The sequence below is a fragment of the Aplysia californica genome, unplaced genomic scaffold (genome assembly GCF_000002075.1).
Source record: "Aplysia californica isolate F4 #8 unplaced genomic scaffold, AplCal3.0 scaffold00450, whole genome shotgun sequence".
NCBI lineage: Eukaryota > Metazoa > Mollusca > Gastropoda > Aplysiida > Aplysiidae > Aplysia > Aplysia californica.
Window position 1 is genome coordinate 471794 of NW_004797720.1, and position 17489 is coordinate 489282.

General features: G+C 38.9%; 1 protein-coding gene across 2 annotated transcripts in view; it reads left to right on the forward strand.

Moving 5' to 3' along the window:
* The window catches only part of LOC101848456 (poly(A)-specific ribonuclease PNLDC1), a 44253-nt gene extending 27819 nt beyond the window's left edge, over nucleotides 1-16434 (forward strand). Inside the window, exons 17-22 of one of the 2 annotated variants that reach the window (XM_005105055.3) lie at nucleotides 2224-2266; nucleotides 4355-4454; nucleotides 6782-6871; nucleotides 9809-9897; nucleotides 10619-10717; nucleotides 15124-16434. In XM_005105055.3, the coding sequence (XP_005105112.1) occupies nucleotides 2224-2266; nucleotides 4355-4454; nucleotides 6782-6871; nucleotides 9809-9897; nucleotides 10619-10717; nucleotides 15124-15193 (491 nt within the window). In that variant the 3' untranslated portion in view covers nucleotides 15194-16434. Of the gene's footprint in view, nucleotides 1-2223; nucleotides 2267-4354; nucleotides 4455-6781; nucleotides 6872-9808; nucleotides 9898-10618; nucleotides 10718-15123 lie in introns of those variants that run through there. The other variant, XM_035971508.1, reaches the window with a different exon arrangement.
* The last annotated feature ends 1055 nt before the right edge of the window (nucleotides 16435-17489 follow it).

Consider the following 17489-nt stretch of genomic DNA (forward strand, 5'->3'; position numbering starts at 1 on the left):
GTACATTAATGTATGTTGTCCGTACATTAATGTATGTTGTCCGTACATTAATGTATGTTGTCCGTACATTAATGTATGTTGTCCGTACATTAATGTATGTTGTCCGTACATTAATGTATGTTGTCCGTACATTTATGTTGTCCTTACATTAATGTATGTTGTCCGTACATTTATGTTGTCCTTACATTAATGTATGTTGTCCGTACATTAATGTATGTTGCCCGTACATTAATGTATGTTGTCCTTACATTAATGTATGTTGCCCTTACATTAATGTATGTTGCCCGTACATATATGTATGTTGTCCTTACATTAATGTATGTTGCCCTTACATTAATGTATGTTGCCCGTACATTAATGTATGTTGTCCGTACATTAATGTATGTTGTCCTTACATTAATGTATGTTGTCCGTACATTAATGTATGTTGTCCTTACATTAATGTATGGTGTCCGTACATTAATGTATGTTGTCCTTACGTTATTTGTAGTAAAATAACCATGAATAAGAAAAAATGCTTGGTTTGGTTTTTCTTGTATTTTTGTTTTCATTTATTTTGAAATACTGAGTTAATAGGATGTGATTGCGAGGTAGAAACACTGTACTTACCCTCTGGCGTCAACTCACGAGCAGGAGAAGATGTGAGGATCAGAATGGTGGCGACGTGCCTGCGCTGGCCGGCTCAGATCACGTCGTCAGGCCCTCTGAGGTCACTTTGCCGGCAGCTACGACAACGTCAGCCACTCTAGTCTCTAGCAGAACTGAGACGGAACAGAAGGGCCTGCACAGAATTCCCGCCTTGCCTTTATACCCATGTTTTAGCGCCCCTAGTGTCATGGGGCGGCAACTCTGTTCGGCCCGCCCAGCGCCCCCTAGTCTCAAGGGCCCGTAACTCTCAATTATTCATCTCTCCAACAACATAGGATGAAATGAGGGAATACATGAAGCGAAATCTTATTGGCGAAATAATTGCATTATAGTTGGGCTGCTATTTCATTATGGTAATAAAAATGAATGTGTTGAAAAGTGCGTGAATGAGCGATTGAAATAAGTGGTTTTGTACTTGATGAAAGGTTGTCTTAATGCTGCCACTTGATAGGAAATGACATGATTACACCTTCTGCCACTTGATATGAAATGACATGATTACACCTTCTGCCACTTGATAGGAAATGACATGATTACACCTTCTGCCACTTGATAGGAAATGACAGGATTACACCTTCTGTATCTGAGTGAGGCTGTTTGAGAATTACTCTTTTTACTCACACGGCATGAACTCTGTTTTAGAACAGCAGCACAGACTGTTACAAAATATAAAATGTCATCCTTATTACACAAATTGATTGCTCATTATAAGACTCTGTCATATGTGGGCTCTCTTGTGCCTAGAGGTTAAGATGTTCGCCTCTCATTCAATAGGTCCTGGGTTCGAATCCGGATAGCGACTGAAAATTTTCTCCTTTCACATCCTTTCCTGCTCTCTAACAATGATCTGTCGCCTGCTTTCATCTCCTTTTTCTTCCCCCGCCCCCTCACCTCCTTTGCCCCCTCCTCTGGGCTCCCGACTCTTTCTGTAGCCATCCTACTGCTACTCCTTGACTCCCTGGCTCCTTCTTACTGCTGTCTTTCTGCCACACCCCTGATCTTGTTGAAGGAAAGATCTACACCTAGCCTTCTTGGACAAGGGTGAAAAATCTCGAAGGTCCCCTGTACAAGTTGCGCACATTAAAAATCCCTTGATGGTCCAAAATCGATAAGAGTAGGCTTCGGCAGCCACCCAGGGAAAACTCAAAATATCCTACCAGCTGGAAATGTTTAGTCTCACGCGCTCATTTGACCTTATGTAGTTGCGAGCACTGCAAAAAACTTACCAAAAAAATGTCATTCGTCATTTTTCCAAATGGCAAATAGCAGAGTCTTCCACTGAGCAGTGGGAATGCAGACATGTCTTCGTGACCAAGATGATGGTTTGATGATAGAGCCTGCAGCTGTGTGCTTGCTCCTGTGTGCTTGCTCCTGTGTGCTTGCTCCTGTGTGCTTGCTCCTATGTGCTTGCTCCTATGTTCAAGTTGGGTCTAATCTCTAAAAGAGTTTATAGGGTTGATGGGAGCCCACCCCCCCCCCCCCCCCCCCCAATATGATTATTTTACCAAATGACTGTGCAAATGAAGCAGGGTTAATTTTTTCACTTTTTTCTTTTTCATCTTTCTTTGTTCACAGTTTTCTTAAGATTGTGCCACTTTCTTCATTCAAAGAATTTCAGGTATGTATTGAATTTGGAATGCAAGGTCTGTGAAAATTATTAGTTTAAAATGTAGATTGTTTATTGTATTGCTTAAATCTGATATAGGCCATTCAAATTTCATATATGATCCTTATCAGTTTGAAGGTATGACACACCCTTTAAAATAAATGATAGACAATTTTCTGTTTTGTATTTGTTTGAAGGAGGTGTCTCAATTTTAATTAGACGAAAGTTTTCCTGAATAAACTCCATTTTGAGCACTTTTACTTACATCAATGCTTTTCTGACAGCCTCTACAAATTTTCTTCAAAACCTTCTGTAAATTCCCGTCACTTCTCACTTGACTTTCTTTCAGTTTCCTCTTGCCAGAAGTAGAAGTAGCATAGGAACAGCCCTTAACTGTATTTTTTTAAAGGTTTTTATCTTTCCCTTATCAAAAATTTTTGCCTTAGCTGTATGGATTTTAGCTAAAAGGGCTGTGCAGCCACAACCAATGCTTTGTTTACACCATGTTCTTCAGATAAACGTTCCTGCAGCATTTTGCTGTGATGTCATGGTCCTTTTATGAAAGTACAGGGTGATCACAAAAAAACTTTACAACTTGCTTTTTAAATATCTTGCTCCATACTGAAGTTTTGCGTTTCAGATTTGAACATAACGTTTGGAAGCCAAAAGGAATTTGTCTGATATGTATTTTAGATAAGTCCATTAAATGGTTTTGCTTTATATAGCGCATTAAAAAAACAACCCATTTTCAACCTTGTCGCCATTTTCAAAGCATGACGCACCAGTTCCCATTAGGCATACCACTAAAAGTTGCAACAATCGTGCCATATTGCAAGCTACAGCAGTCTTACAAGTCAACTGTAGTCTGCAGATATTATTTTTCCCAAATTTTGTTCGCCTGTTTAGATCATAGTTATGTTTAGTGAAAAGCAGAGAGCTTTTTGTATTGAACATTACCTCTCCACAAACTCACCGGCCCTGACATTTCGTAAGTTCTGTGCACGGCATGGAGAGAATGCTTAGGTGCCCTCAAGACCTTTGGCGTCATGAGTAGAGAAGTTCCGTCAGTATGGATCTATAACAAATCAGAACTAAAAAGTTCTTTAAAACATGAGGTCGAACACGCACCATGCTTTAAAAGTCACCAGAGTGCAGATTTCTGCAGCTGAGTCCCATGAGACGTCTGTCCGTGGATGATCTGCAGCTAGGACTTTCCTACACATCAACAGTTTGCGGGATATGTTAACTCCAAAAATGCTGTCTATTGGGCACCCCACTCTATTGTCTCTAGAAGCCACTTCTTAGTGAACATGTACAGTGTATGTGGCTTTAAAAACTCATGGTTTAGCAGGTCCTTGTGTAAGGGCACCACTGGACATTTCGAACGACGAGTTAAAAATGTGTCGAGTCCAAAGGAAGGAATGTGGAGCACTGCTTCTAGGAATTTCAGAATGAAATCATTAGGTTTTAAAACTCTGTAAAAGAAATTAAATACTGTTTAATTGTCACAGGGACGGAAAAAATAATCTCAAAGAGAAATCAAGAAAAAAGTCAAGTAATCTTTTCACGACCTCCTTCACAAGATTTTGAAACATTGGTGAACTTTGCGTTTTTGGCTGCTTTTTTCTTTTAGCCGTTTCCGTTTTCAAAACATGTTTCTTCTTCGTGGATTTTATATCAAACAAGTTCCTTTTGAATGAATTATGTCTGTTCCAAATTACAGCATTCTAGAACAATTTTTGCCCGAGATATTCAGAAAAAAAGTTGTAAAGTTTTTTTGGGATCACCCTGTAATTTACCTCATAGCTGGTAAAAAAAGAATATAAAACATACATAAACTTGGCTAATTGATAGATAAAATTATAACACCTTTTACTGTTAATGAATTTTTCCTTTTTCAAGTCATTGGAACGACTATAGTGTTCGTTGTTATTGCTGCATGTGTTAAACAAGGCTACATTTTGTATGATGTTTACCCAGGCTGTTGTAGTTTCTTTGTTGTTGTAGAGGTATAATACTAGTAGGGCTTGTAAATTTACGACTTTCTGCATTGCTGCGTCTGTGTCTACAAGCTGTGATCTTTTTATTTATTTTTTTCAGCTCCATGGACATAATGCCATTTGCCTTCAACAGCTATCTGCCAACTATGAACACATTTCGCAATTGTGTTAATGTGATTCGAGCGTCAGTGACTCACACAGTGAGTAGGAAAGTTTCATGTGAATGCCTGTAGGAGATCTTAGTCTAGTGATTTACACCTCTGACTAATAGTTGTCAGTTCATGAATTTGATAGTAATGATAATTGCATATTTATGTACCGCATATCCATGCTCAACAGCATACTCTATGCTCTTTACAACTTTTATTACCCAGCAGACCCTAGAACTCACAGAAACATTTTCGGCTTCCTGAGAAGCATACAGTGCAAGCTGCGGATTGCATACACTAAAACATTAACGAATTGACAAGATCTTTGGCTGTTTATAGCCAGGTACCCATTACTACATTGGTAAAGTGAGGGAAATTCATATAAAGTGCCTTTTCCAAGGATATAATGTCGAGCTCCTGGTGGGATTCGAACCCAGGACCTTACGATTGTGAGTCTGAGAACCTAACCACTAGGCCACTGACACCACAAAATTAGAAATTTTTTTTTAATGCACTTGAAACATTTTACATTCCCATTGACACTTTTCCTTCTTCTTCTTGATCCCATAGCACTTGAAGTCTGGTGTCTATCTATCATATACTGGGTTGTTCTGCTCAGTTCCTCCGTTGGCCAATATAGCTTTTCCTGTGGTGTTCATGGGGTTGGCCACAATACCTGTCTCAGGGCTCTGTATGTCCAACACTGCTGGAGGATGTTTTCCCCAGTTTGGTCTGCTTCTCCATACAGGCATTTTGTTGATTGTACTAGTTTAAAACCTCTGTACATATGTAATCTGTACATATGTTATCTGAGTTTTTTGTGTGTTGTGTTCTTAATATAAATCCCATTGACTCAGTTAAGATCATTTACACGCATAAGATGGGCATTCAGTGCTGTAGTGGGTAAGATATTGTTTCCTTGGGAAAGGTACTTTTTGCTATTTTCTGGAAAAGGGCACTTGAGTTTAGGCACAGATGGCATAAGTGGTCTTCATGGGATATTTTGAGTGACCATTGAAGGTCTTCATGGGATATTTTGAGTGACCATTGAAGATCTTCATGGGATATTTTGAGTGATCATTGAAGGTCTTCATGGGATATTTTGAGTGACCATTGAAGGTCTTCCTGGGATATTTTGAGTGACCATTGAAGGTCTTCATGGGATATTTTGAGTGATCATTGAAGGTCTTCATGGGATATTTTGAGTGATCATTGAAGACAATTAGGAGGAGCTTTGACTACACCTGATGGAAAGAAACATTTCTTTAAATCAACACTTGTGTATGTTTGGAACGCTATGTCTTTCTTTAGTATTTTTGCGCTTTATTTTGGTGCAATTGGATAATTCTATAAAAAGTTATAGCTCTTTAAAGGAACAAGGGTCTAACGGATAAATTGTAAGAAAAACAGCTGCAAAGATTGCTCAGGTAAGGCCACTTTAAAAAGAGTGAAACAAAAGATGAGCAGTCTATCTGCCTTTTTCTGTTGCTTCAACAGTTATCTGCTCTGGGCTTCTCCAGAATGGCAAGATCATTCTTTTTCATTTTGTATGTGATAGGAGGTCTGCTTGAAAATTAGTGTCTATCCGCAAGAGAAAATAATTCCAAATTTCAACAAAAAAATTTGCTGCATTTCATTCAATTTATTTATTAGATAATATTTAGAATATATATGGCTTCAGCAAAATTCTTGTAAATTAGAATTTACAAATGGTTGATCTTTCCATCTTTCCTAAAACCTGACAGAAATATACTTCAAGGTCCAGTTATAACAATATCTCGCAATAACATTCTGCGTCTTCAATGTAGTTGCTCGGAGCCTCTCACATTTCATTTTTTCTAGGTTTATCTTTTTTTTTAAGCTTAGAAATAATGTCAGCCCTATTTTGCATCCTTAGAGTATTACTAGATTGTGTATTAGTGCTTTCTGCTGGTGAAAGATTTTTTTATTTTTAATTGCGATCTGCATTCTCCAGACTAATGAATGGCTGTGCAGTGATGCTGCAAGATAATGCTGTTCTTCTCTTAGATTGGAAGTGAAGTGAGAGGCACTACACACATATTAAGGCAAAGTTTATTAATAAATAAAGAGCCATATATCTCTTCAGATGAAAGATTGACATTTGTTGGATATACCTGCTTGATGAATTCTCTCCTACTTTTATAATTTTTATTTCTATTATTACTACTATTATTTCTGTTCAGACTTCTTTTTTGTAAGGGCATTTAAAAGAAAAATTTATGCTGCTATTCTTTTTTAAATGAGCAAAATATCTTCCTCTACATCAAAATACATTTGCAGCTTAAAAGAAAACTTTACCAAAACACACTTGGTCTTTGTTTGCCATGGAAAATAGACAGTTTTCATTTCTTTCACAGAAACTGGATGGTGCAGATCCTGCCTCCTTACGTCCTCCTTTTTTGTACGTGAAATTGAAATCAGGATTTCCGCTCTTTCTTGAATCAATGGTAATGTCTGCGGAATCATCGTGTTTTCGTTATATTGAACTTTTATTTTTTTAATCGTAAATATGATGGACACATTCTATTTTCCTAAGGAAATGGTCGTCCTAGAAGAAACAATGGGGATTGGCTGAGTAGCTGGCTGAGACTGAGATGTTGGCTGAGTAGCCGGCTGAGCCAGCCACAGACAGGTTTTCACTACCCTGCATCCTCCAGCTGAAGATCCAGCCCTGCCCCCAAGTCCTGGATTTCTTTAGAATAACTCTTTGATATTTTAAAAACGATATTCTTTTCTTTTTCACAGGCTGAGTTTCTCGTACCTTGCTTAACCCTTCTCCGTTCTAAACAGGACTTAGGACAGGCTATAATCTGTCCCTGTGGTTTTATGCACCCGGCATAATTTAGCAAAATTTGATTTTTTTTTTTTAAATTTCTGATTATTTTCCTTTATCATTTTTTGATAAATTAACAAAATTGCATAATTTCAAATTTTTGGGCTCAGTTTGCATAATTTCAGAATTTTTCTTGCATAAACCGACGGGGACAGTGTAAAGAGGTTACATGTGTTGCTTCGTTTAATTGAAAATCAGATATTGTTTCACTACGTGGTTGCTTTGAATGGTCTCATAAAATCCATAGAAAGTGATCATTTTCAGTTCCGTTTGAATCCCACTGTTCAGACATTTGTCCCAGATCAACACTTTTCTCCACAACTAAGAAACAGATTGGAACTGTTTGGATAACATCATCATTTATCAAATGATAACTGTGTTAAAGCTCCACTGTTTGGATAACTTCATCATTTATCAAATGATAACTGTGTTAAAGCTCCACTGTTTGGATAACTTCATCATTTATCAAATGATAACTGTGTTAAAGCTCCACTGTTTGGATAACTTCATCATTTATCAAATGATAACTGTGTTAAAGCTCCACTGTTTGGATAACTTCATCATTTATCAAATGATAACTGTGTTAAAGCTCCACTGTTTGGATAACTTCATCATTTATCAAATGATAACTGTGTTAAAGCTCCACTGCTTGGATAACATCATCATTTATCAAATGATAACTGTGTTAAAGCTCCACTGTTTGGATAACTTCATCATTTATCAAATGATAACTGTGTTAAAGCTCCACTGCTTGGATAACATCATCATTTATCAAATGATAACTGTGTTAAAGCTCCACTGTTTGGATAACTTCATCATTTATCAAATGATAACTGTGTTAAAGCTCCACTGCTTGGATAACATCATCATTTATCAAATGATAACTGTGTTAAAGCTCCACTGTGTGTTTTCACTTACATTGACAGTTAACATTTAAACTCAAAAGGCCCCACATTTGGTTAAAACTTTTAAACACAAAAGCACCAGTTCACAGAAATGGGCTGGGATCAAGAAAAAACCAACAACTGTGTTTAAGCTTGTTAAGGAAGCCTATCTCTGTGACATCTGAACTGATGTTATTTAAGCCCAAGCATGTCGTGTACAACTTATGCCATCAGAAGTACAAAGAATTTATTACTTTTTAAGGTCATTTTAATCCTGAAAGTCCCTTGAAGAGCCAACTTTTTTTTCTGAGTTAGGTTTTCAGGAGATTAAAACTAGTTTTTGTCCTTCTCGATTGTCACTATCCAAGTGCAGGAGGCTAACATAGAGGCACAGTGAAGTAAACATACATGCACAGTTAAATAGAGGAATCAAATCTAGACCCCGCATGCTTCAGGTTGAGAAAATCTCTTTCCCGACCCAATCAGTCCGGGGTGTGAGAACTCAAACCATCACAGTTATAACACAATTTCCCCAGTCATTTGTTAAAATGTTTCTAGTAATTGTTGTGGTAAAAATGCTGGGTAAATTTTACTCCCACATCCACCTGCATATGTACTACTTTTTTTTAAAGCTAAACCGCCATGTTTTTGGCAGCAGAACACACAGATGGCCAGCGCTCATATGACCTTATGCAGTTGCGAGCGCGTAAAACCCTATACAACTACTACAGATGGCCACTAAAACTGTCACAAATAATTTGCTTTTTAAAAAAAACTCACGCCTCTTTACAAAACATCAAATTATGGTGAAATACAGGATCAGGATAGACATCCCCTTGAAACTCTCCAGGTTAAAAAAAAACCACACAAAATATTACTGCGCAATTAGGATATTGTAATATAATTCAAATTAAAATATATTTGCGATGGATACAAAGTGGAAGTGAAACCTTTTGGCCAAACATTTAACAATAAAGAGGAAAAGAGCTACAGATTAAAACATGGGACGGATGTGAAAGTACCAGTAAAATAATACCAAAATGCTGTTACTTGATGCATATATAGTGAATGAAGGAGGTTTTGTCTCGTGTACTGAACATCCAATTATTGAGACATTTTCGCTTTCACTCAAGTCATAAGGTTTACTGAGGTAAACACAATTCTTTTAAGTTCTCTCAAAATAAAAAAAAATTACTCAGACAATGCTGTGTTATGATTGTTTTGGTAATATGTGAGACAGCGTGGTGGAATCAGGCTCTCGTCAAAATAATCAGGTTTGTGAATTGTTATCAAATATTTGTTTTTTGGCTCAACACCTTTCATGCCCATTAAAGAACTCATTTCTGTGTGGATTTTCCTGAAAAACGTTGATTAAAGGGACAAAAAAACAGAAATTTCCTGTTACCGCGGACTCTTAAGCTAAGAAAATAACCAATCTTTGGCGGCCATTTTCTCACTAATTTTTCCTCTGAAAACAGGTGACCCCCACCTCCTTCATTCTCAAATATCTCCACTTGTATTCAAGATAAATGGATATTTTTTTCATCCAAATAAAGACAAGTGAAAAAACTTTAAGATGATACCAATGACTCTACATGCCCCAAAATTGACGAGAGCCTGATTCCACCACGCTGTCTCACATATGTTAAATCTGCTATTCTTTGCAGCTTGCACAGAAGTTGTCTCCATATGGAACAGTGGACATACAGTTTCTCAGCTCCACAGAGGCTCTGGTGGCAACAATGAATTATATGAGGTTAGAATGATAGTAATAATAATAACTGCATCTATATAGCGCATATCCATGCTCTACAGCATTCTCTATGCTCTTTACAACTATTGTTACCTCCCAGAAGCATTCTCGGCTTCCCGGGAAGCATGCAGTGCAAGCTGTGGATTTCACGTGCTCTAACGCTATCAAACTGAGAAGAACTTTCACTGTCTATAGCAGGGTACCCATTTCCACCTGGGTGAAGTGAGCAAAATTCATGCAAAGTGTGTTTCCCAAGGACACAACTTCGGGCTCCTGATGGGATTCCAACCTACGAACTTATAGTTGCAAGTCTGAGTGCCTAACAGTTGGTGGATGGCAGTGTGAAGGTGCGAATACTATGTTTATATAGGCATTCCTTTTTGTACACTAGCAAAATCTGGCAATGTAATAGGTGCGGTATAACGAGGTTTGACTTGTGTTTTTGTAGAGATCAATGGGAAAAGTCTTTTCTTTTCCTTTTTTTTTTCTCACTGGCCTTTCCAGTGATTGCAGAACTTTGGATTTGTTTTTATCGTGGTAGTGGCTTTGAAACTGAGTGAGAGTAAAGAGAAGCATTATATCAATAAAATAACCATCATTCAAAGCACTGAAAAAGTATGACAAATCACACAGAAATGACAAAGGGAAAGAACAAACGTAGGACCTACGAGTGAGGCACTCCAACCACTTGCTGAAAAACCGACTCTGCCTTCTTTTCTTGCAGCGCTCGTGACATCATCTATGCCTTCAAGCAGGACCCCGTTATTGAAGTGACCAACTACAGGTATTGGCAGCACTCCCCCTTGGCACAGAAGTTGTGGTGGTAAGCTGATCGTTTATGGTTGTTTTATTTAACCTTCTCTTGCTCAACGCAACTCGAAACATCCGGCCAGTAAAAAGTGCAACCTGGCCATAATGTCTGGTAAAATGTCTGGTAAAATGTCTGGTAAAATGTCTGGTAAAATGTCTGGTAAAAAGTCTGGTAAAAAGTCTGGTAAAATGTCTGGTAAAATGTCTGGTAAAATGTCTGGTAAAAAGTGCAGCACTAGATTTGAAATCGACTGGGAACGTAGATTGTTTTTCTCTTGACATTTCCTCAACGGATGCTAAAAATAGATCACCGACATTATCTGTAGCTTTGTTTTCATTTCTTGGGAACAAAATGGGTCAGAGATATCGTCAGGAATTAGGAATTACTTTTGCTTTTTTCTAAGTATGAAGGAATGTCAGAAAAATTGGTTGACCATTGTTGTGAAGAACAGGAATAAGAAAGAGTTAAGACTTTGTTGTATGTTTTTTCTGTTCTTTTTATCATTGCAATCCAGATGTCAAGGACGTGTGGTTACTTGAGGGAGGCATTGCGCTGCTAAAGGGATCTGAAAACAACAACAACATCATTGCGATGAGAACATGTTGAGCTTTGTGTGACCTAACCCTTTGAGCCCTGACCTCCTGGGGCTACCGTGCCCCTCCACCTGACCTCCTGGGGCTACCGTGCCCCTCCGCCTGAGCTCCTGGGGCTACTGTGCCCCTCCGCCTGACCTCCTGGGGCTACCGTGCCCCTCCGCCTGAGCTCCTGGGGCTACTGTGCCCCTCCGCCTGAGCTACTGAGCAATATATTACCAAAGATACTATGCCCTATGGTAAGACGCTGCAGTTGCGTCTTTCTCTCTCTAAAAAACGTGCCTGTGTAAAATAGGCCACACCCCCAGCGAGAGTGTGACTGAGCACCGATGGCTTGGCTAGGGCCTGTTACATAGAGTATGAGAGCGTCCTAGTTAATCCTACTCTAGGGCTCATTCTAATCTAGATCTAAATAATTATGTAGATCTATCTACCAAACTGAAGTATTGATCAACGTATTCCAATAATTTATCAAGATCTAAATTATTTAAAAAGAAAAACATTAGGTTTAAAAATAGTCTCACTTCGGTAACGAGTGATAAGAACAGAGGATAGTGTACCGGTACCGGGTACATGGGCTCACGATCTGCTAAATCCAGATCTAGGCCTAGACATTGACGACCATGAAGTCTAGGCCTAGAATCTATCCAATGCAATATTATTGATAGTATTGATGAGATAATATTGATGACAGGATCTCTAGGAGTATGCATTATTAGAAATCAAAAGATAGTGTCAATTAGTATTAGATACAGTAGCAGAATATATATATAGAGAGAGAAAGAGAGAGAGCGGGGGAGAGAGAGAGAGAGGGGGGGGGGGGGATGGAGAGAGAGAGAGAATACAAAGAATACAACATAGAAGTATGTCTTATGAACTCGATATAACGAACTCAACAGTTTTTCTTTTGTCAGTCGCTCTCTCTTTTCTAAGGGCTCAGGCTCTCCTGGCCCTGACAATGGGGTGAAAGTTTACGACACACTTTCCCCAGTGACACAGTCACCTATACACCCATTGGACCTTTGTTAGGTGCTTTCAATTTTCCTTGACTACACGACCGAAACCAGCTCAAAGACGGAATAACAGCTTGAGATGCTGTGTGTGCCCCTGAGATTTAAGTGTTATAAATCACGTCGAACCACGTTTAAAGCAACTTTTTCATCAGATTAAAATTAATTAGAAAAAATTTGGGGGTGAAACAGTTTCATCCCCGCCGTCTAGAAGAATTTAACTTAGAATAAAGAGATCGAAGACAAAGTTGATTCTCCTCGTTTGAATGGTTCTCAAAATGCCATGGCTCACCGTGAGTATAGAAAAATCATCACCGTTGAGCTCTTATTGCTTGCTTTTTGGTAGTAAAGAAGTGGAAGCAACCTAAGCCCCACCCAAATGTTGGTCCACCCACCGCCACTGGATGGTTATGGTGGTGGTTGTTGTGATGTACATGAAGATGATTTGATGATGATGTGATGGTGGCCGTGATGATGATAAAATGTACAGAAGTGGTCAGGACGGTACACGTATTGATTGCTTTTAGTTTTATGAATGTTACTTGATTAAATAAAATGTGTGTGTGCGCGTGCGCGTACAGGTGCGTTCATGTGTGTATGAGTATGTGTGGCGAGAGAGAATTGAATTGAATTTGACTTTATTGACTTTCAAGGCAAATGGCCCATACGTCATAACAAGTTACAATTTAAATGCAAAATACTGATCTCTCCGTGTTGTGCTAAAGAACAAATTACATATTAGCGTACACCATAAAAAAACATACAAATCTATATAACATTTACCTCTAGAATCTAGATCTACACCTAATGGAATGGGCCCTCACACACAACAAAGTACAGAGTACAAAGCATTGGTCCTAGTCAAGGATGCATGATGCAGAGAGTAAACAAAGCTTACAGGCTGGACTATCTGGTCTCTCAAGTTTAGCTCAAATCTAGACTCTAGATTAACAAATCAATTTCCCATTGCCTTTTTTATCCTTTGAGAATAGGAAGAAAGACAGTGGTTTAGTAGTGGCGTCGGTAGCCTAGTGGTTAGGCTATCGGACTCGTAATCCTGAGATTGTGGGTTCGGGGGTTCGAGCCTCAGCTCGGTCCAACGTTGTGTCCTTGGGAAAGGCACTTTACACAAACTTCCCACTTGGCTCTGTCCTATCGGAGACGGACATTAAACTAGGAGGTCCCGCCCCTTAAATAACCTAATAGTTTTGATAGGGGCGTTAAACCCATACCATTTCACCATTTTTTCACCAGTGGTTTAGTTTTTCCTCTGGAATTAGAACAGCCGATGGCTGAACAAGACTGGCCAGTAGGCCGACAGGATGAGCGTTGCGTTTCACTCACCGTGTTTGTTTAAACACTGTCACACGCTCGCCGCTAGATGGCGCTGGTTGTCGATGAGCCTCACAAAATTGGGCCAGTGCAACATCTTACCACAGGCTATACTATCTTTGATATTACTAACATTCATCAGTTTGTCACAATCACTTTCCATGTCCCAATCGGGGTAGTCCTCGTCATTACCAGCATCTAATTCAGAAAGATCTTCAAAATAATAAATAACGTCCTGTGTAGTAAACTGTTTTTCGTGTGTGCATTTTATTCTGTACAGGCTGGGTTAGAGATAGGGTCTTGCTCACCGATATACGGGTGGCTAGGCATATGGGCGGTTTTGAACGCAACTGGTCTGCCGATGGAGAGGGCTCAAAGGGTTCAGCTGAGACTAAAAGAATGTAGGCTTTGATTTCTTATAAAATTATAATTGTAGATGTTTTACACCCACATCAACACATTTTTAATCATTTAGGAGGCAAGCTGCTTTGACCTTGCCTGTCAGGGCCAACCCGAGAAGAGAAGGATACAGCATTTGAGCTGACAGACAAAAATACTTGATAGAAAAACCTCCACACTCAGGAATCAAACTCATGTTGTGTTATGTGCACATTGGCAAAACACGTAGCCACTTCATCACAGCCACCTGTTTCATTTTATATTTTAATCACATAGTGGCTTGTTGGAAGTCTTGGTTTTATACTGGAATTAAAAATGAATGTTTCACACTTACTCAAATAGAAGAGAACTCTGTTAAGATGCCTGAGTAAATGAAGTGTTCATGAATAAGAAGCACAAGGAGATTGTCACATACAAGACCTTAATGAGTTGGTTCACATTTAACAGATTTGTCCTTGTATTTAAGATCGAGGCCTTCAGATGTGTGACAAAATGATTTCCACACGAATCTCAGATTGAGCACATCAAGAGCACATTCAACAGACATCTGGGGAGTGCTGGGAAAGTGAATTGTTCTGTTAATTTCTCAACGTGTCATGCAGGGCAAAGGATTATGGACGCGAGTTCAACATCCTATACTTGGTGAAGTAGGCACAAAATAACCAAAAATAAAGCCTAGTGCTGTAAGGTAAAGGACTACAGTTAGTCTGGGCTGCACTTTGTTTTATTGTTGTTGTCAGAAATTTGTAATATCATTCGCTTCTGAGCCTTTAGGTTTACAAAATTTGGAGCTAGCCCCATTACAATTGATTAAAAACTTGAATCTCTCCTCATCATGATATTACACAGCAAAGCAGGTTAAATTGTTCTAAACTGGACGTCATTATCTTCTCTCCACTAAATGGAAGAGTTGAATCTGATTAAAGGTCAATCAAACTTTATTCTGAGGTTGAGGTTTGTCATGCGTGGTTTGTATGATAAAGGAAACTACTTTCTGAATGTTTGGGGCTTAGAGATCAAAAGAAGACATTTGATTATTTACAACCAAACTATCATTTGATCTGTTCTTTTGTCTGTATTTCAGGGGAGGATTTTTTAGTGTGGCTGCTGCATCCTGCGCTGTGATCCTCAACTTGCTACAAAGATCTTCATAATGCCTGTGCTGTATTCATATTATAATCTGAAAATCACGAGAATTGTTGCAATATATTTACTAGGTACTAGGTGACCAAAACGTCAGCTGGTGTTGATATATAGGTCCTGTTGAAAGTCTTGTACACCCTTAAAGCCATGCATGGAATACCAAAATACAGTCACACGAAGAAGGGACTGTTGCAGGATCGATAAATGAACATATTTGTGGCAGTTGTTTTACACCAGAATATTAACAGTTTCTCTTGGTAGGGCCTACTCTATTGGTCTGCTCACCTTTTTGTCGGTTCCAGAAAGCTGCCATATTTTCTATCACATAATCAGCAGTGATCAGACACTTGCTCCTTGAATTTGTTATGGGTCTGAGAATGTGGAAGAAGCAAACCAGACCCAAGTACTTGCCAGCCACCACTAGGTACATAAATTAGATTCTTTTTATTGTTGGAAGAATACCTAGATACCTGGAAATTGTGTCATCTCTGGCTCAGAGGTTGATGTGCAATGACCCGCCAGTGCTTATGGTCACCGTCTGCCGCTGTGCATTCTGCCATACTGTGTAGAATATGTCGAATTTAAGAGAAGAGAGAGAATGGCCTGTTGGAATTTCTCTGTCCAGGTGCTTGGCAGGGGCTCCTGTGGTGCTTGCTTCTCTATAATTACAATTTCTCTATTTGTTCTAGCTTGATTCTAGCCTCTAGCCCAACCTTACTCTACCAAAAGTGCAACTGGAACCCAAAGAAGGGCAGAATCAAGGTTGTTTTCTTTATGTGGATGTTTTTCATTAGCAAAATATCCATTATTTTTACTTGTCACTGGATCAAGAGTTTGTGTAATATTTGTTCATGTTCATATTATACAGAATCTTTATTACTGAGGGTTTGAAAATGACTGAATGGTGCACGAAATTCTTGTCATGTTTAGTGTGTTAGTGTTATGTAACAAGTTGATTCATGACTCGGATTCCATGGTTGTACCACTGGACTACATCATCATCATCATCATCATCACCGGACTACAGTACCACAGAAATGATTCCAAAGCACTATTTTTAATCATTTTTATAAATGTACAGTCGTACCTGCTCTAACAGCCCCCTGTCCAAGACAATCAGCTGTACCAATAGCCACTTCCCCCCTTGCGTTTTTTCTACTGTGATGCTAGTATCTAAGACATCCACTTGTCTATGACAACCACTTTTCCCCTTGACAATCGACGGCCATCAATTTCAACAATAATTGTAAAAGTTTCACACCCACACCGACACAATTTAGATCATTTTGCCGGTGGGCTGCTCTGACCCTGCCTGTCGGAGCCAGCTTGGTCTGAGAGGGATGTGACATCCCAGCCGACAGATGGAGAAACGCTTTAAAAAAATAAATTTCCTCCTTGGAAATCATATGAATGTCCCATACAGTATCATACACTACAACTACAATCACATGTTTGCTTGTCAGGTTGTTTCTCTCTCTTGCCCTTTTTAACTCCCAGTGGAGCACAGGCCATCAACAGCATTACTCCAGCGAAGCCTGTCCTGAGCATCCTTTTCTATCTGTTTCCATGATGTCCCCGCTTTTTCAATTTCCGCTTGTACCGCTCGTCTCCATGTCATCTTTGGTTTTCCCTTCTTACGCTTTCCTTGTGGGTTCCACGTTAAAGCCTGCCTGATGATGCTTGTCGGGGGTCTCCTCAGGGTCTCCTCAGGGTGTGTCCAATCCATCTGGTTGTTGACCATGACAAATAATCACTTCCTTTATTCTGCTTTTTAGAGGCACTACCAGCGACCATATAGCTTTTTCACTTCTATTTATATAAACAGATGTGTAACAAGGTGTATTTGGCTGACATATACTGACATCATTGCTTGTGGAATTCCCTTTTTGTCATTTTATGTACTGACTTTATGCCTTAAACCCAATCATCTCAGTATTGCACATCATCTTTCAGTTTGTTTTAATTTTCTCATTTGCCCCTGATCTTCTGTAGCAACATGTTTCCATCCTTTTCATTAAATACAAACATAGAAAGATAAAGACAAATCGTACACTTCAACGGTGGAGAAAATTGAGAATATTATGTATTGAGGTCATGCCGTTTTAGTTTCAACCGAAAAGTGCTCTAAAACTGCTGTCTTAATTACTTTTGTCTTCGTGTTTTGTCAATGCTTTGTTTAAAAATTGTATAAAAGTCAATTGTTTTTTTAATCTGCCTCAGTGGTATTTGTATAGGGCATGTTATATTTATGGGCATAATGTATGACATTTTTTACATTCAAATCGAGATGTCTTTCTATTTTGTTTT